Source organism: Recurvomyces mirabilis, assembly GCF_035927965.1.
Source record: "Recurvomyces mirabilis strain CCFEE 5264 chromosome Unknown scaffold_12, whole genome shotgun sequence".
NCBI lineage: Eukaryota > Fungi > Ascomycota > Dothideomycetes > Mycosphaerellales > Teratosphaeriaceae > Recurvomyces > Recurvomyces mirabilis.
In genome coordinates, this window is record NW_027041946.1 from 284,382 (window position 1) to 302,977 (window position 18,596).

Sequence of the window (18,596 nt, forward strand, 5' to 3'; positions counted from 1 at the left end):
GTCTGTGACTGCTCGAGAGGCTGTCTCCTCCTCAGACTGCAGAGCAGTCCTAAGCAATGACCTCCGGTGCAATGCGGCATATCATTAATGGCATGGTCGGGAACAACGCTGCCTAAAGGTCAGCCCTCGATAGCAGACTGGACATTGATCCGGGCTGCACTTGCTGGCGAAGCACAACTTGAAACGCTAGACGGCCCAGAGACACGGAATCCTTCAGTTGAGAGTCACAGTAGGTTGCAGCACCTAAGTGTAAGAAAGCTCAAACGAGAAGGAAATCCTGCCTACCTTTACGTCTTGATTGGTTGGCAATTCATGTCTGTCTTGCGATTGCTCTATTAGTCCCCGGTTAGCCTAATCCCTTGCATTGCCGGATGCACCGAACCGTGGCCTTGGAACACAATCGATCGTGGTTGGGCCAGGATGGCTCGGACAGGAATTGTGATAGGTATGGTGGGGCAATTACCCGCGGCAATAGAGCTTCGTGTGGCGCCGAGTAATGAGCTATCAAGCAGATGACGTGCAGGTAGCGAGGTTATAGGCAGCCTTGAAGCGCTTGTAATAGGTTGAGAGGATGACCACGCAGGACAAACTTATTCGAGAGATCGTGGTTAGGTAATAATAACTAAGGTTCCGTTGTCGTTTGTCGTACAGGACCACCCTAACGGAAAAGGACTAGTACGTCTAAACGCCACTACTACTGCGCTCTCGCCTTTTCCAATCCCGATCTTAACGAAAAGAAGCGTACTACACACCTTTTTTGGATGGAAACGTTGGCAAGATGCATGCCTGTACCATTCACCACTAGCTTGGTGCCGTATCATCTGGCCCTATTCGTCAGCGTAGCGGACGGCTACATGACCGCCGGTACCAGATAGGAAAGCAAAAAATTGAGCATTGAGTGGCGTCTCGATGTCGTTACCACCACTGTCAGCCTCATGGAGAGACGAGCCACTGACTCGTGACGAGCGCGACAAAGTGCAAAACATTCTTCAAGCATGTAAAGACAGAGATCGCAAGACCCTATGCGAGCTGGCTGCCACCAACGATGGACTAGTGGAGGACGAGGTTAGACGCATAGCATGTATGCGAGCACCTTTTGTCCTGCGGCTCACACAACACTGACTATTCAGGGCCTATCCTGCTCAGCTGTGAGGGCGCCGGAGACATCGCTTTACCAGACACAAAAGCAGCGGTCCATCGAGATGAGGATCAAGTCCAATTGGATGTCAACCGCTCTTTCGTTTACTATCCAGCAGGTGGGCCAGCACGGAGATGTAATTGGGGACTTTAATAGATGCATGCTGATCACGATCGTTCCTGACAGGTGAGCCCGAGAAGACAAAGGACAACCGTAAGGGGGAGCTGTCACATGTCATCACCACAGTCTTGCGTGCTCATCCCATGCTGCATTACTTCCAGGGCTACCACGATATTGTGCAGGTATTCTTGCTTGTTCTAGGCGCGGAGGCGGCAGTCCCAGCGGTAGCACGACTGTCGTTACTTCGAATTCGAGATTTCATGCTACCGACTATGTCCGGCACAGAATCTCACTTGCATCTGCTGCCAGCCATACTGTATGCTGCGGATGCCGAGCTCTATCATCATCTCTCACAATCACAGCCTTTCTTCGCGCTCCCAGCTATATTGACGCTTTACGCGCACGATATCGAGGAGTACGGCGTCATTGCGCGGCTTTTCGACTTTTTGCTGGCTAGCGAGGCGGCGGTGCCGGTGTATCTTTTTGCTACGGTATATCTTGTCGTTCGCAACGACATAATACCGGGGCGCCTCGGCTGACCAAAGATGCAGATAGTCATATCGCGCAAGAGGCAGCTACTGGAAATCGAAGCCGACGAGCCGGACATGTTGCACGTCACTTTGACCAGGCTGCCTAAGCCACTGGATCTCGACGGCCTCATTCAACGGACTCTCACAATCTTCCGCGAACATCCACCAGAGGGTCTTCCGAGCCGAGCTTGGAGCCGAGTTTCGCGTTACAGTGTGCTTAAGACCACTCACGACATGCAGCGGCTCGCCACGCAGAGCCTCCCAGAAGGGGAAGCCATGTACACCAAGCACGCCGAGGAGATCAAACGCGCCGAGGAGTGGAAGCGAAGGAGGCAACGCATGCAGCAGATCGCCAAGAGGTACAAGCGGCCCTCGCAACTTGCAGGTGCAGCTATCATGGCAGTTATCATAGCCTATTGGTTTGGGAGTGGAAGTGGTCAAGCAGTATTGCAGATTGTGCACAGAGCGACACGTCAAGCCGTGAGTCTGTGGCGTGCTTACTTATTCTAATAGAACAAATTGGGCGTGATCGACAGCTGAGGCGCCTGTCAGAGCGCAAATCGGGACATGGTTAAGCGCCGATCTGCTTTCGTAAGAGCGGAAGATCTTTCCAGACGTACGATGGCCTTGTTGCTAGCCTATGTCGAAGGCGATGTCAGTGAGAATCGTGGTACCACAAATGCACTCTCGCTTCCGAACCAAACTGGTGGATCACGGCACCGCCAGCTCCGAGACCGCATATGGCAAATGCAAACGCACGAAGTGACGAGATTGTGTGAAAGGCGAAGTCTTTTGTATCCTTTCGTACCATCTGCCATACAGCGAAGGACGGGACTGTAGTGGGCTTGAGTTTGCACTGACGTACAGTAGATATAAAAATCCGAGCTCGAATTCTACGCCAGACGCAGTTGATACTCATCAATACCGCTCAGAACTTCATCACGCTGCTTCCCGCCAATTCTCTCCGCGCTGACCCACCCCATGCATCGGTCTGTGTCTCTCAGAACCCAACCACCTATCTGAACAAATCCTTCAGATCATCAATCCTCTGCTTGGCCTTCTCCGCCTTGTCCATCTTCCGCTCCAACGTCAACCTCGCCAGATCCTCCTTCCTCTTCTGCAAAACCTGGATCTTCTGCTCGATGCTGTCCTTGATGAGATAATGGCTGATGAACACCTCGCGCTTCTGACCGAGACGATGAACACGATCAATTGCCTGCTGCTCAACGCCAGGGTTGTACTGCGGCTCCATCATGTAGACGTGATTCGCTTGGGTGAAGTTCAGGCCTTGACCACCGGCTTTGATGGAGACAAGGATGACAGTCGTGGTGGCTAGAGTCTTGAATTGCGTGAGAACCGCACTGCGTTGTTTGACAGTCATCGTACCGTCGAGTCGTACGAAGCCGATACCTTCTTCGATCAGAGCAAGCTCGATGAGATCGAGGTAGGACGTCCACTGGCTGAAGACGACGCTGCGGATCGGTGGCTCATCCGGAGGCAGCCTGTTCGTCTCCTCTTCAGCCTTGCGTAGATCCTCAATCAGGCATTGAACCTTGATTGATGGCTTCTCGTAGTTCTCCATACGCTGCTCTGCACGCTGACGCCGCTTCTTTACACTCTGTCTCTTGTCTTCGATATGATCCCGAAGTGCAGAACGATAGTAGTCGAACAGACCGAAGCGCTGATACTGCTGGCAAAGTACGCATGTGTGACGCTTATCTGCAGTCATCGTCTTCTCTGCGTCCTGGATGTAGGGCGTCTTGCACTGGCGGCAAAGCAGATGAAAGCAAGACGTAAGGTGGCCGATCAAGTCATCACTGTCGCCTTCTTCGTCGGAATCACCCTCCAACTGGTCTTTGTCGTCTTGATCAAGCAAGATTTCGCCGCAACGATCGCACTGATCATTATTGCTCTCGATCATAAGCTGCAGATGTTCGAGCGCAGCTTTTGGTGAGATGAACTCGTATGGCCCTAGTGTTGGGTCGTCGCCCAGGTCGATGATGGATATAGCATTATCCGCGTTCATACCCTCCTCGATCTCTTTTCGATCCTCGTCATTGAACATGTCCAGGCCGTGTGCGCAGAACCGACGCATGCGATCGATAAGGCGTAGCATGTGGGCATATGCCTTGCCCTTCATACGGTGTGTGTGGCCGCCGGTCATGAGGCTCATTTGTTGACTGGACTGGCTTGCGATGCGCTCGTAGATCTTACGCTCCTCGTCCGGTAGTGTAAGAACCACCTCGTACTCATTGCGATGCGGAAGACCGATCTTGTCTTTCATGCGGCGCAACGTGATGCCGTCCACTAGCAGACGAAGATGCGCGATGGCATTGGCATTGCCGCTCTTTAGTGGCGAGAGGATGTACTGGTTCCACGACTGTGTGTCGCTGAACGGCTCGACACGCAAGAACTTGATTAGTGCAGCAAGATCGTTCAGACCATTCTGGACTGGTGTCCCAGTTACAGCCCATCGACGATCGGCTAAGAGCTCTATACAAGCTTTCGCCTGGTATGTCGTTTGATTACGAATGGTGTGTGCTTCGTCAAGAACGATACGAAACCAGTTGATAGCACCAAGAGTGCCAGCCTTGCTCTTTGAGTCCGCCGCGACCGTGTCGTAGGTCGTGAGGATGATGTCGTATTCGGCAAGCTCATCGATATCTCTGCTTCGCTTCGAGCCATGATAGAAGTACCAACTGAACATATCTCGCTTGACATGCGCCCTAATCTGCTCCTCCCAATTGGACATGACGGACTTCGGACAGATGATCAAAGTAGTCCTGGCATTGCGCTCAACACCTTCAAGTTCTGCAGGCGCCCCTGTCTCACCGAAGACTTCTGCCTGTGCCTCTGTCTCCGCTATCAAAGCCAGAATGCTGAGGGTCTTGCCCAAACCCATCATATCTGCCAGAATACCGCCTTTCACTGGCTTAGGTTTGTGCCTGATTTCCTGATCGGTGATGTGATGCACCCATGTGCGATCGCCGCGATGGTTAACGTTGGGCTTCCACAACGAGAAGGCCGAGTCGTCAATCTTGTCATCATCGTTGTACGTCTCGTGGTCGTACAGGAACGAAAGAGCTTGCTGCTGATGATCCATAAGAGGCTGCTTGATGAAGTCTTCGTTCGCTTGCCTGCGCGGAAGATCATCGTGCCTGATCTTGTCGAAAAGCACTTCAGCCTCGCGCGTCATCTCCTCCTGGGTGCGACCCTTGACGATAGCCTGAGTTTGCGGCCTGCGATCGCCCGCACCAGGTCCCATACCCGTGGGACGAAGACCCGGTACATCAATCTCGGAGCCCACGTAGATGCCTGCTGACGCTGGAGTGTTGAGGAAGATTTGCCTTTGAGACAGAAACTTGCCGATCTGCAGCCCAAACCTCCTCGGGCAGTGCAAGATGACTATGATATTAACATACTCGGAGACCGCTTGACCAGGTGTATGGGCGTGTTTCGTGCGCTTCCACGGCTGGAGACGGATGCTTACACGGAGTCTGCTTTGGCCATCAAGGAGCGGACAAAGCGCGGAAGCAAGCTTCATGTCGATAAAGCCGACCACCTTCCCTCCACCACGATCAAGCAACTCGATGCGGCTGTTCTGCGAAGGCTGACGACGATATTCGACTTTTGTCATCGGCCATGACTCGTCTCCGATAGCCTTGCATGCCTTCGTCGAGTAGTTCGGTATGCGTGAGATAGAAGCCTTGCCTTGGATCACACCAAGACAGATCTCCTTGTCGTCGTTGCCTCTTTCCGGGATCTTCTTCTCTCCAGTCACAACAAGCTCCTCGTCATCATTGGTCAAGTCGATTGCTCCAGCTGCAGGCCCAGACTCAGCAGCCTTTTTCTCCCGATCTTCCTTGAGCTGTCTGCCAAGCTGCCCACCACTTGCGATGCCGTGAAAGGTAGATTTCGACTTCTTTGGCTCCGGCGAGCCTTCTTCATCGCCATTAGATTCTGTTTTGCGTTTGCGTTGCTGAGGTGCTTCACCACGGTTGGTGATTCGATGAATGTTGCCCAAGAAGTGGCTCATGCCGACATCTTCCTGGTCTTGCGCTTCTCCGGTGGCAGACTGATTGTCTTTCGCAACACCCTGTGTGAGAGCTGCACTTGTCGGACCTGCGGCATTCACGCCTCGACCAGGCAAGAGATCTCGTGCATGCCATCTTGGCGTCACGACATTAGGTGTCGATGACTGCGCACTCGTTGGTGTTGATGGACTGATGGGCTTGCTGGCCTGTCGTGGCGGAGTTGTTAGACGTGCTGGTTTGCGAGACTGTGCAGGACCTAGGCTTGTCAGATTGTACACTTGTGGAATGTGCTGCTGCTGCGGGTGAGCATAAGTCTGAGGTGCCTGGTAGAGATTCTGTTCTGGAGTACGTTCGCGCCGAGCATGTTGAATGCTTGGCTGCTGCACATACTGCGACGGGTAATGGTGGAGGTGCTGTGGGTTGATTGTGGTTGGAGGGCGGATGCTTGGGTTGACGGCACCTTGACCAAACACATCCAGATTATGCGAATTGTAGCCGTGTGTACTGGAATTGTATATGACGTCTCCGTACGGCCCATTATTTCGCTTGCTTGGGCCAATTGGGGGAGTGTTCTGGTTGTCGAAGTTTGCCGCATTCAACGTGTTACGGTCCATGAGCTGACGATTGGGCGAGTCGCTATACTGGGTCGCTGCCGGCAACTGCTGCGGCACGAACTGCTCGTCATACGGCTGAGGGCGGCGCTGACCCTGTGGTGGTTGCCTTGTGTTGTTCGAGAAGGGATTCCAGTCCGACCACTGGCCTCCTCCAAAGCCAAAAGGCGCCATCGTGAGGCCTCTCCAGTGCCAATGTAGTGACGGTACTTGTTACGTGAGGATGTGTCGAAGCAGACCAGCCAAGTCCTGGTCCAGTTGTGGTTGCAAAGAGTGCAATCAACACAACTTCAAGTTCAAAGCAGACACTTATACCAGTCACAAACGGCAGCTGTTGAAGCATGTGACCGCAACGGAAGCTAACCGGATAGCGGATTTCACCGCAAAATCTGCAAGTGAGGTTGCTCACCGAGCAAGTGAGCGAAGAAAGATTCACGTACCGTAATTCGGCGCCTTCTTCTTATGCGCCTTCTCCTTCTCTGCAGCCTTGGCAGCAGCTTTCGGATTCAGCAGTTGTGCCGCTAAAGATGGCGGCGGCATGTCCTCTCGAGATAATCGTAAACTTGCTCTGCCGGCTGTGTGGTTATCATTAGGTAGTCCGGGAGGTGGCAAAGCCTTGGTGCTTGATTTTCGATGGTCGCGGGGTATTTGCGTGATGGCTGCTGCTGTGCCGGCAGCAATACGCGATCGCTATTCCGGAGCGTCGCCAGGGAGTCTGGACACTGTCCAAGCGTGGATATCTTTGCGATAGCGTTCGCAGTCGAGCGTTCATATGTCTGGATGTGTGGCGTAGATCGAATCACTAGCGCCGGATGATCCCACGCTAGCGACGCCACAGTATATGGAAGACAATCAACAGCGGCAGCGAAGGAAATATATCGAGTTGACAACATGATAGATTGATAGCATGAGCCAGCCTGGAGCGGCCGCTGTGAAAAGACTGTTGATAAACGTTTCCGTTTGCGCTCATCTAGTAAAACAGACAACTCGTGGGTATCATCTAATCTATAGTAACCTTCCTAACCAGAACACCACCGCTATCCAGCATTCTCACACTCATACAAACAACCCTAACACCAACTAAAGAACGGCGCCTTACTCTTCACGACCTCCAACCTCTCCACAATCACCCGTCGCCTGACCCCCTCCCTCCCACCCACAGCCGCGAACCCTAGATCCCCATTCCCTTCATCATCCTCCTCATCCTCATCATACTCGCCACCATAGTTCGTCCCACGTCTAGTAGCGAACGAGAACCGCCGTCGTCGTTGCTCGCCGCTTTTCCGTGAGTCCTGTGGTGATTGCCACGCTAGACGCGGGATGTCGTGGGACATGCGGCTGCGATGGGGTGAGGAAGGGGGCTGGTGGGTGACGGAACGAAGGTGCGCGGGTCGTGATATTGGTGTTGAGGTGCGAGGGGCTGGGAAGAGCTCTTTTTGGGGGCTTGAAAGGGCGTCCGGTGGTCGGATGTCAGGGCTGCTGTTCTCACGGGATAAGTTGAAACGGTTCGGTTTTCCATCCGCCTGTTTTGGTGGCGAGAGATTGAGTAGATCACCAGTGCCTGTCTCCTCGTCGCGTGCGGCGGAGATGTCCATTTCCTCGTCCATCTCCTCCCTGATACTCGTGGTGTTCTCAGCAGCAACAGTCCTCCTAGCGTCCACCGTAGCACCGTTCCGTCGTCTCATCTCCTCGCTAGCCCGCACCAACGGCCGTTCCACCGGAACCTCAACAACATCATCCCACACCATCACCCGCCCCCTCCTGCACAGCTCCAACGGACCAGCCAACCCTTCTTCCTTGAGACACTCGACAACATTCCAAGCCTGGCCCTTCATCACGGCAATCTGCCGGGCGAACATTTTCTCCTGAAAATCCGCGTCTTTCTCGAAACAACGCCTCAGTTGAACAACTGTCGAGGTCCACCAGTCTTTGCTGCAGAGTAGAGGTAGGAAATGAGATCGAGTTTTGGCGCTGAACGGCCGACCGATAAGCGAGACTGGAAGGAAGAGCCAACCGAACGGATAGCTACGCCAAGCGTCCGGATGTTTCCACGGCCAGGACAGGGAGTTGTCTATGGCGCCTATATGCGGGACCGCTGCATTTGCTGAAGATTTGGTGGAAGAGGTGGTCATATTCTCCGTCCGCCGCTTATACCCCGAATCCTTATCCGCATCCTCCGTCGGCGGCTCAACGACCAGCTGCGCTTGCTGGGTTTCCCGATCAATTTTAATCATCCAATTATCCGTCCCTCGATCCGTATTCCGCATGATATAATCCAATATCACCAATTTTTCCAACTCTTCCCGAAAACTCTGCTGTAATTCCTCGGACCAGAACTCGCCTCGTCGCGTATTATTCTGCTCGCGCCCCGCAAGGCCAGATACCTCATCCTCGCTTTCGACATCGATAGCCTCTGCACTTCCCGGCCTACAGCTCTCCGCCCACGTCTTCCGCTTCTTCCTCCTCCTCCTCCTCCTCGCCTCCACAGCCGCATCCACGCTCTGATCCGGCCAAGGATGTTCTCGCAAGAACTCCGTCGCGCCCTTATACCCCTTCAAAAACACCTGAAACGAGCCCAACTTCTCCGGCAGCGCTTTACCCTTCCTATAATATCCCCTCCGTTCAAAATAATCGTAATGAAAGCTTTTACTGCTCAAACCCACCACATCCGTGTACGGAACTAATCCTGTCCGGAGTTGGCAATCGAGAACATACGCCGCTGCTTCAGAGACATAACTCAGATTAGGTATCAACATCGCTCGTCCAAATGCGAAAGGGAATAGATTCCGATGTATCCACTTCGTCCATTTGGGATTCTTGTTCGCATACGGCTCCTCGTCCTTCGGTTTGAAGACTCCAAGCACCTTCCCTCCACTGTTCCGAGCAAAGTAAGATCCACTACTACCCTGCGAAATCAACAAGGGATGGACATTGAGCTCGATCGCCGTCCGGACACTCTCGACCATATCGTCGAATTCGAGTTTCGAAAGTCGGCCTTGCATGTATTCGTCGTTCGAGTCGTTCTCAAGCATTGCTTTGGTTGCCGGACGGATGCCTTCGGGGGCTTGGAAGACGGAGGAGTAGATCTCCAGGTGTTCGTCCTCGGAACTCTTGCCCTTGACGCGCTTGATCTTGAATCGCTCCTTGATCTCCTCCGCCCAGCGTTCTAGGCGGGCATTTATGGCTTTGATGTCGACTCCGCTGTTTGTTCGCCGTCGTCGTGGTATGCGATGGGGTGATGATGAGCCGGGAACCCCATCAGGTGGCAATTGCATTCGCTCGCGACGGGGAGGTTGTATGGGAGCATATTCCGGTCCTTGGGAGGAGAGCTTGAGATAATCATCATGTTCGGGGTCGTCGGAGTAGGCGTTCTCGTCTTCTTCCTCTTCCTCTTCTGCTTGGGCTATTCGAGCGTAGCCTGAGGTCTGAGGCCGGCGAGGCATCATATGTGGTTACTTTGGTTGGAAGAGATCTCGCTGTCGTCTGCAGACCATAATGCTTGAAGCAGTTACAGCAGCAGCCCGGCGTTTGATTTTAGCTTTCCATCGCGTGGAGCTTGTGACATGCGGCTCTGCGGGACCGAGAGGGTGTGGCTCATGCGTGTCGATCATGCATCTGCACCTTGGGTTGCAGAAAGGGGAGCTACTCAGCTACGATGTTGCTGGACATTTGTTCACAACATCAAGACACGGGCGAGACAGAATGGTGCCATCAAAGCTGTATTTCCCACGATGCTGTCGTTATACACAATATCAGCTTCTCAGACAGTAATTTGATCTTGTCCGTCAATGGGAAATGAAGCGTATGCAAGTCATCTCGTTTCGGGTCTGAGCTCCGGCATGCAAGGTTACGATAACTCCTATCAGTGCGCCAATGTTTTTGGAGAGGGCCATTGGCTGTATTGCAATGCGATCTTCTGCATTACAATTCCCCATCTCGCATCATTGTATACTACTGTAATATTGATTTTGCTCCTACGCATTGCTGCCTGCTGCCCCATCGACAAGAAGACGACAGTAAGGAGAATACGGAAGCTCAACGCGTCGACGGCCAAGGGCAATCTCAGGCAGTCAAGACCAGACCAGATCAGCTCAGATCGAATCCAATGCTCTCCTTCGCCATCCCAAGTGTGCAACAACACTTCCACCCGACGAGGTCTTCACCGTTTGCCGAGACAACAGCGGCTGAAGTTCGACGAGTGCCACATGCACCGTCACAACCTCCAACCTACCGCTATAATCCATCGTCCAACCCATCTGTCTCGATACATCCTCCACCAGACCAGAGGCAAGAGCCAGCCAGAAGACAATCGCAGGAAGAGGAGAGGGTAGAGAGAAAACGATCGTACGAAAGTGTCGTCGCCGAGACATCGTCGCACCCATCACCTGCCTTGTCTGCTTTGGCGGCCCTGGCAGCCAGTGCTCCTGCTGCGTGCACGGCGGGCAGCAGTGTCAGGTACGTCTGCACGCCTCACTTCACATACCGTAACAATCAGCTTGAGAAATGCTTGAAGAAGCTCGCTGCTTCCGAGGCATGGCATGGCATGGCATGGCTAGCGCGCTTTCTCTTATCGCATCGCATGCCAAGAATTCCTCGCGCGAGAAACTGATCCTCTTGTCGCATTACAGTACCCGGTCTTCCACCCCGAGCAACGCCAACATGAACGCAACCCCACAGTATGCGAGTATGGCTACTCCAGGAGGACAGCCAGGTGTGCCTGTAAGTTCATTCGCCCTTCCGTCGCCACTTTCACCCCAAGTTCGTTATCGTCCGCGTTATCGCGATAAGATACGAACCATCATGCCTCGGTGGTCACACTAATAATGCGACAAGAAAGGACTAACATGATCTCGGTCAGGTCTGTCTCAATTGCGGCACCAGCACCACCCCTCTGTGGCGCCGCGATGAAGCCGGCGCCGTCCTCTGCAATGCCTGCGGCCTCTTCCTCAAACTTCACGGCAGACCACGACCGATATCCCTCAAGACAGATGTTATAAAGAGCCGCAATAGAGTGAAGACGTCGCAATTGGGGAAGAAAAGGGACAGTGGCGATGGTAGTAATGGCTTGGCGGGCTTCCAGCATCATCAGCAAGTAGTCCATGTCGGTGGACTGGCAGCAGCGCATCCAGATGCTGCGAGTGTGGGTCTGCATAATCATGCTCATCATCTGCCCGGGCACGATGGGTTGACAGCAACTGGCCAGTCATTATCGAGGAGTCACACCCCGAGACAGCACGACCCGAACATTGCTCCACAACACATCTTCGATACCGTGAGTCTCGCTCCCGAGTATCACTCGCCATCCCTAACAACGACATTCCGACAACCCTCGCCTTCGTCATTATCGCTGAACGGACCGAGCAGCCAGCTGGACACACCACAGACACACGATCAAATCGTACAACAAAATCGCGATCTTCGAACACGAGTCAGCGAGCTAGAAGTCATCAACGGCCTGTTCCGTGGTAGAGTCGCGGAACTGGAGAATAGTGAGCAGGAAGCTCGGAGGGCGGAAAAGGTCAAGGACGAGGAGATCGCGAGACTCAGATCAGAGCTGGAAGATGCGGGGAGAAGGATCGCGGAGCTGAGGAAGAGACCGGCGAAGGCGAGCGAGGAGGAGGAGAACAACACAGACGGTAGGAAACGGCCGAGGTTGTCGAACGGAGAGTCGTTGACGGAGCAGGACCACGACGAGCGTGGAGTCAATGGCATGCCAGAGGGTATCGCATACCCCGAACCACCGCCACGATCGAGCAATTTCATGCTGCCTTGACCGGCGTGCTTCGTAGGCATAAGGACAAGACATGAAATGACATGGAGATGAGAGGAAGGCAGAATCCACGCAGCCAGCTTTACATACAGCACCAATATCGGCGATCGAGTCTATGATGGGGAAATCAAAGGCGAAGACAAAAGTAGGCGCAAAAGTGGCGCTGTTGGGACGTGTCGTATTGTATTGCTTTTATCGAGATACCACCCTACGCGTTCCTTGCAAAGCAGATATGCAATTGCACAAAAAGCAGTAATGTTCAAAGTATAATCAATGCTCTCCACCCCGTCTTGTGCCCGTTTGTCGTTGCCTCTGCTTCGGTTTCCTCTGTGCTAAATCTATCATCTACATATGGTTCCTGATGTGAGCGAACAAACAAGCAAGCAGACCTGTCCACCCAATCAACCCCTCGTGGTCATTCCAGTACCTGTAGCCATGGCTGTGGGAACGGTAGAAATTGAGAACAACACCCTACTCCCCCGACCGACTGCTACCTCGAGGCCGCTTACTCAATTTCCTCGGCCGTCGTCTCTCCATCTCACTATCCATCGATCTTCCTCTCCTCCCTCTCCTCTCAGCTTCCTTCGAAGCTCGTCTAGCTGACTCCCTCTCTAACGCCAAGACTTCGGTGGCGGACATTGGCTCTCCAGGCTCGTCCGGCTCGCGCTGTTGTTCGTGCTGTTGTACGATCGTCGTGGCGTTTAAAGGCAGAGCTGGGATCTGAGCTGGTGGTCTGTTTGACAATGGCGGGCTGGCTAGTCGTGTGAAGCTCTTGCGAGCTAGAGGGGATCGGCCGATGTTTGTGATGCTGCCTGGACTGCTTTCGGCCTTTGCTAGGCGTGGGCGGTGGTAGGCTGAGCTCGGGATCGTGAGGGGTGTCAGCGGAGGAAGTGGCCCAAGTCGTGGGATTTCTGATGGGCCGGGGCTGCGGCCTCGAGGCTTAGATGGCCGGAACCCTGATGTTTGTTGCCGTGGGGGTGGAGGAATGTTGAAGTGCAGCGGCACTGAATCTATCGAGTCGAAGGAAGCTCGACGGCCTTGCACGAGGCTTTGGTAGGGACCCATCTCAAAGGCACCAGCGTTCTCCAGATGTGCGCCACCTGGTGGCCGTTGTTGTTCCCTTCGCGCATGGTATGCTAGAGCGTCCCTAGGATCGTCAAAGATGCTCTCCACTCTCTTCGGCACGAAGATCGAGGTATCTGATTGTATCGAGTCGAAGCTATCTCGTCCGGTATATCCACGGTGCGCATATGGCATATTCTCCTCAATCGCCCAAGGAGCACGCTCAAGCTGGACCGAGTTATTGCCATGTCGATACCAGCCCCCAGGGAGCATCTCGGCTGGCGCAAAACGCCCATATATGTCGAAGCCTGGCAGTAATGGCGCTTGACCAGGCATGCCTCTGTCCCTAGCCTTCGCCTCCAGGGCAGGCCGGAAGCTCTCTGGCACGACATTGAGCTCATCACCCATAGCCTTAGCGTGCTCGATGACCTGGGCGGGGCTAGTATCTTTATCCGCGACTCCAGCGTCGGCACGTGGGCCGCCCCAAGTACGCTGGGCGGAGGTGAAGATGCCATAAGTCATGTACAGCCAGTTCATAAATGGATTGAGGACGAACATTAGCGGGTAGAGCATGACTTTGTAGCGGCCCAGTTTGAGACCGAAGAAGATCTGCAATCATATTAGCTTTCTCCGGTCGACGACTCAAACATGGGATTATAGCTTACCATTAGGAGCCAATTGAGGCCAAGAGATACCGCAATGAATCCATAAGGCAGGTTCGCCACCTTCTGCTCTGTCGTCATGATCGAGATGACCATAATGAAGAACAGCAACGCAGTCGTCCTGATGGTATTCTGCGCCATCCTGATAAGAAGCAACAATGGATACCGCCTCCACAGTCTCCAATCCGTAAGCATGCAAACCTCATTCGTAATAAACCCCAAGAACCACCTCCTTCTCTGCTTCAGCAAATTCCGAAAATCCTGCACCGCCTCAGTCTTACAGAACGCCCCCGTATTCATCTGAATCTGATACCTCTCCTTCGCTCCAACCATGAACAGGTGAGTGAGCCACCTATCCTCACCCAAGTGGCACTTCCAGTAGTCGAAGAGATCATTGCATTGTTCTGCTTTGTCGGCAAAATAGTACTTAGCCATTTTGCGGAAGGCGGAGAAGCGTAGCATCGTCAGGGCGCCGGGGAGACAGGTCACGGCGCCACACGTGCTTTCGACGGAGCGCTCGAAGAGTTGGCCGTGGATGTATTCCATGTCTTGGAGGAGAGTGATGATGGTGTTCTTTGGCGTTGTGGAGGTTATCACGCCCGTCATGGCTAGCATGGGCTTGGTTTTTGAGGTGGTGGGGCGCAATTCCATTTCGTACATGAAGTTTTGGATGCAGACGCGGTCTAGGATGCAGTCGGAGTCGATGAAGAGGAGGAAGAGATTGTCGTTCCGCCGCAGGTACTCGGCATATATACGGTCGATGAGCTTGAAAGTCTTCTTCTGGCAGCTCCGTTTGCCACCATGCGGGAACCTACTTACGGTGACCCTGCAGTTGCGATATGATATATCGATACTTTTGGGATAGGTGTCAAGCGTCAGTGGTACACCGAGCTTCTCGATTGTGCCGGTGTAGAGATCATTCTCCTTGTCGCCGTCGAACGAAAGGAAGACGTGCATGCATGATGGCGGGTATTCGCAGTCCACGATACTGTCGACTGTTCTGAGCAGCACATCTGGCTGCTCATTGTAGCATGGCATGATAATCACGACCTTTGGCGCCGTATACTCGTCCAAGACCGTCTTGACCTTCCTCGTTCGTCCCACATCATGCGTGATGAGCGAGTATACACAAAACAGCCACGGCACGGTCAACAACCCTGCGAAAGCCCAGAAAGCAAACAGCTGTAACACATCCACCACATCAGGTGGGAAGCACTGCGTGATCTGGGGCGGCAATGGCAGTGTAACCAGCATGACGGGAAGAAAGACACAGCGCATAGCTATGAAGAAGACCATGTTGACGACTGCCAAGATCCGGGTGCTCCAGCGCATGCCTTTGTCTGCTTTCTGAAAGACTTTGCAGAGACAGTAGAGGAATGCCAGTAGCCAGAGGATCCATTCGAGAAGGGCGGCGGCCATGACCGTGCCGACTATGCCGACGTAGACTATGTCTTTGACTGGCCATGACTTGATACTGAGTGAGGAGTCCATGGAATTGCGAATGCTTTGATGTCAGAGGGGTCATGAGGAAGATACTTTTCAAAGCGGTCCATGGCCCAGTCGGAAGAGGAAAGCACGAAGGGCAGTCATGAAGTTACAGAGTGAAAAGTTTGGTCCGGTAGTGACTGTGAGAATCTCATTAGAAGTATCGTGACGCTGCGGCGCAGCACGTTGTCACATAAGTCCTAGAACGTCAAAACTGGCTGTTGGTACCGTGGATGTGGCTTTGTGTGACTGTTGCGCGAGTGGCCCGCTGCCAGTGTGAAGCAAATTGCCGTTTTGCCGCTGTACGACGAGACGGTCAGAAGTATAGGTGATGCGGTGTCGAGCTGTCCGTGACCGAGGAATCGTAGTCAAACAAGGAATCCGTCGATACTTTACCTTGCAATTGTATGCATATGCATGCTGTATCAACCGCACGGCAAAGTGCGGCTCAGGTACGCCCACGTGAATTCACTGCCGTTTCATCGACGGAAGCAGGCACGCATCTTATATGAGGCAGTCGGCCATCAACAGACCCGACGGATGATGGGTCGCGATGTAGAGTGGCATACCTACCAGCGACCTGTTGCATGAAGAGGCGTCTTTCACCGAACCAAACCAAACAACGTTCGCTGTCAAAGCGCACGGTGCGCTAGCGCCGTTTCGGTTCTGCAGGTACCCCGTTTGGGCGGAGGACTGTACTACCACATCTTCTTTGATCGTGGCCACATCGTACATCATGGGATATTAAAGAGCTGGTGAACAGCAGTAAGAGACAAGACCGGGAGGCATGGAAAGTTGATGTTCGAGCTTTCATTACCAGGCCGCTGTTCCTCCAGCCTGCATTATCCAACGTCAGGCTAGAGCCCCATCGATCTCAGCAATAGCTAGTGACTAGTATCGTAGTAGCAATAGTAGGTCTCTCTGTAAGAAAAGCAATCGTAGCAGATACTTCATAATCACCGCACGCTCGCCTTCCCCTCTGCCAATTGCTAAGTGTAGCAAACGCAGCTTGCCCACCCTACGTCACTCTTCCTGCGTCCCTCTCCATCCTAGCCATGCAGCTTCCCCTCTCCCATAACCTGCAAACATAGTGCCAAACAGATGATAACGCCATGCTAAGTGAGAGACACACGGCTGATAAAATAAGATAAAAGTTCCCCTGCCACTTTTTCGTACAAAGAAATGTCATTCAAATGGTGTCCAGAGATCGCTCATCGAAGTAATTCCGCTCATTGGGCGCTACAGGCGCGCCTCGCAAACTCCTGAACCCCTTGCTACTCCCGAAAAGGACAAAGGAGGTGGACAGTAGGAGAGAGTAACTCGTGATCTGGTCGACCTTTGGTGGATTTGTGATCAGAGTATACCGGAGTCCTTGAGAGCGTTCTGCAGTATCGTCTCCTTGACAGCGGCGAAGACTAGTCGAATGTTCGAGGTGTCGGTCGCTTGTGTCAAACTATATCTGTTAGCGTGACTTACCTACAGGATCATCCAAGAGATGTGCTTACTGAGGATAAAGGTTGAGATGTGCCCTGTTCACCTGGTTGAATCTCCACAGCAAATATTTCGCTGCTCGATTGACATCATCGCCTCCAGAGTAGTCCGGGAAGTAGTTGGCGAGTGGCGATTTCTTAAGCTTGGCCCGGAACAAGTCGACTTTGTTCAGAAACAAGATAATGGAAGTCCGCATGAACCATCTCGAATTGACCACGGAGTCGAAGAGAACCAGCGATTCCATCATACGGTTTTGGCTGCTCTCCTCCAGTAAGACCTGGTCGTACTCGCTCAACGCCACGCAGAAGATGATTGATGTGACGTTCTCGAAGCAGTGTATCCACTTCTTCCGTTCACTCCTTTGGCCACCAACATCGAACATGCTGTACAGAAGTCAGCTTATGCATGTGTTGTCAGTGGCAAGACTTACTGTATACTGAGTTGCTGCATCTGAAACCGGGTCTCGTAGATACCAGTCGTCTTTGTTCGCGCTCTCAGCACATCCGCCTCTGTGGGCTCAAAGTCCGGTGTCGATATTCGCTCTACCTCGTCGAAGAAGTATGGCGCGGAGTCCATGAGATAGAACTCATTCTGGTGCTCCAAGACTTTGCTTATACACGGATCCTTCCACAGATGTGATACGGCCTCGCCTATCCTCGGATCCAAGGCTTGCTGTGGATCTGGGTCTACTGCGTACTCCATGATATACTCGCATCGTTCTCGGTTCGCGGGGTCTTCTACCTCGACCTCGAACTGTCGCATCGCGCCTATCAGCGCCTTTGCGCAGTCCACCAGGTTCTTGTAGATGGTATGCCGGTACATGGCCAGCTCGTCCCGTGAGTAGCCATTCTGATGTATGATCTTCATCTGCTTCACTATCGTGCTCTTCCCGCTCTCGCCAGAACCTACACGTGAAGTCAGTAGGTGCCTACACGTTCCGCAACCTCACCTGCTGTCTCGCCAAGCTTACCTAATAGCAGAATCTTGCATTCTCGCCGTAGCTTCTTCGAGTCCTCCTCTAGTGTCCGATCGATCGCCTGACTCCGCTTCTTCTGATCTCCTTCCTCGTTGCTGCCACTGCTCACGCAGGCACCCATCGTCCTGTCAGCTCCGGTCGAGCGCGCGGGCGCCTCTTCGCGAGTGAGCGACCAAACCGGCAGCTACAGTCCAGAATAGCACAATCGTGATGTAAACATGCAGGTTTCAGAGATGTCGTCGTTTCTAGGACCAGGTGGGTATGGCTGGATGGGAGGTAGTGTAAGGTATCTCCTAGTTATGAGCGAGCGGCTCGTGATCCCAGCTTCGCTGTGCGCTGTTGCGGAGCTGTGCACACAATGCTTTATCGTCGGCCAGCTGCGGCTTGCTTCGCTGGTCGGGTTCGCGCACGTGAAGCCACAGGTGAAGTTGAGGTAGGCCGTCGCAAGCACGTATCGCGCGCAAGGTGTGGAATGCAGCACTGTAGACCTAGTTACTGCGGCCCAAAGCTCCCGCGCCACGAGGGCACGATGATCTCACTTGAGCTGCTCGAAATAGTCTTCCGCAACGCCTTTTCAAAGACGCATATATAGCATGTATTCAGTGTCATATGGACAAGATAGTAAGGAAAGGTCAAACCTGGGTCAACGTCGACCTAGTCAGGCTGATTACATAGGCGATGAGAAGGATCTGGGCTCCTGATTCCATGTCGAACATC

General features: G+C 53.3%; 6 protein-coding genes across 6 annotated transcripts; 2 read left to right on the forward strand and 4 right to left on the reverse strand.

Annotated features, from left to right (window-relative positions):
- Positions 1 to 909: 909 nt before the first annotated feature.
- GYP8 (GTPase-activating protein gyp8) lies at positions 910 to 2,328 on the forward strand (the record flags this gene model as incomplete). Its single annotated transcript, XM_064837822.1, has 5 exons — positions 910 to 1,081; positions 1,131 to 1,256; positions 1,325 to 1,749; positions 1,810 to 2,268; positions 2,302 to 2,328. The coding sequence occupies 5 exons, from the start codon at positions 910 to 912 to the stop codon at positions 2,326 to 2,328; spliced, it is 1,209 nt and encodes a 402-aa protein (XP_064694526.1).
- A 475-nt stretch (positions 2,329 to 2,803) lies between these two features.
- On the reverse strand, positions 2,804 to 6,607 carry LTS14_005124 (uncharacterized protein; the record flags this gene model as incomplete). The annotated part of the gene is made up of 1 exon (XM_064837823.1): positions 2,804 to 6,607. One exon carries the CDS (start codon positions 6,605 to 6,607, stop codon positions 2,804 to 2,806), a length of 3,804 nt encoding a protein of 1,267 aa, XP_064694527.1.
- Positions 6,608 to 7,503: 896 nt separating this feature from the next.
- lsb6 (Phosphatidylinositol 4-kinase LSB6) lies at positions 7,504 to 9,876 on the reverse strand (the record flags this gene model as incomplete). Its single annotated transcript, XM_064837824.1, has 1 exon — positions 7,504 to 9,876. The coding sequence occupies one exon, from the start codon at positions 9,874 to 9,876 to the stop codon at positions 7,504 to 7,506; it is 2,373 nt and encodes a 790-aa protein (XP_064694528.1).
- A 1,216-nt stretch (positions 9,877 to 11,092) lies between these two features.
- Positions 11,093 to 12,206, forward strand: GZF3 (GATA zinc finger protein 3; the record flags this gene model as incomplete). The annotated part of the gene is made up of 2 exons (XM_064837825.1): positions 11,093 to 11,152; positions 11,292 to 12,206. The coding sequence occupies 2 exons, from the start codon at positions 11,093 to 11,095 to the stop codon at positions 12,204 to 12,206; spliced, it is 975 nt and encodes a 324-aa protein (XP_064694529.1).
- A 468-nt stretch (positions 12,207 to 12,674) lies between these two features.
- Positions 12,675 to 15,418, reverse strand: LTS14_005127 (uncharacterized protein; the record flags this gene model as incomplete). The annotated part of the gene is made up of 2 exons (XM_064837826.1): positions 12,675 to 13,874; positions 13,931 to 15,418. The coding sequence occupies 2 exons, from the start codon at positions 15,416 to 15,418 to the stop codon at positions 12,675 to 12,677; spliced, it is 2,688 nt and encodes an 895-aa protein (XP_064694530.1).
- A 1,347-nt stretch (positions 15,419 to 16,765) lies between these two features.
- On the reverse strand, positions 16,766 to 18,000 carry GPA2 (Guanine nucleotide-binding protein alpha-2 subunit; the record flags this gene model as incomplete). The annotated part of the gene is made up of 4 exons (XM_064837827.1): positions 16,766 to 16,865; positions 16,918 to 17,286; positions 17,334 to 17,808; positions 17,874 to 18,000. The coding sequence occupies 4 exons, from the start codon at positions 17,998 to 18,000 to the stop codon at positions 16,766 to 16,768; spliced, it is 1,071 nt and encodes a 356-aa protein (XP_064694531.1).
- Between the last annotated feature and the right edge of the window lie 596 nt (positions 18,001 to 18,596).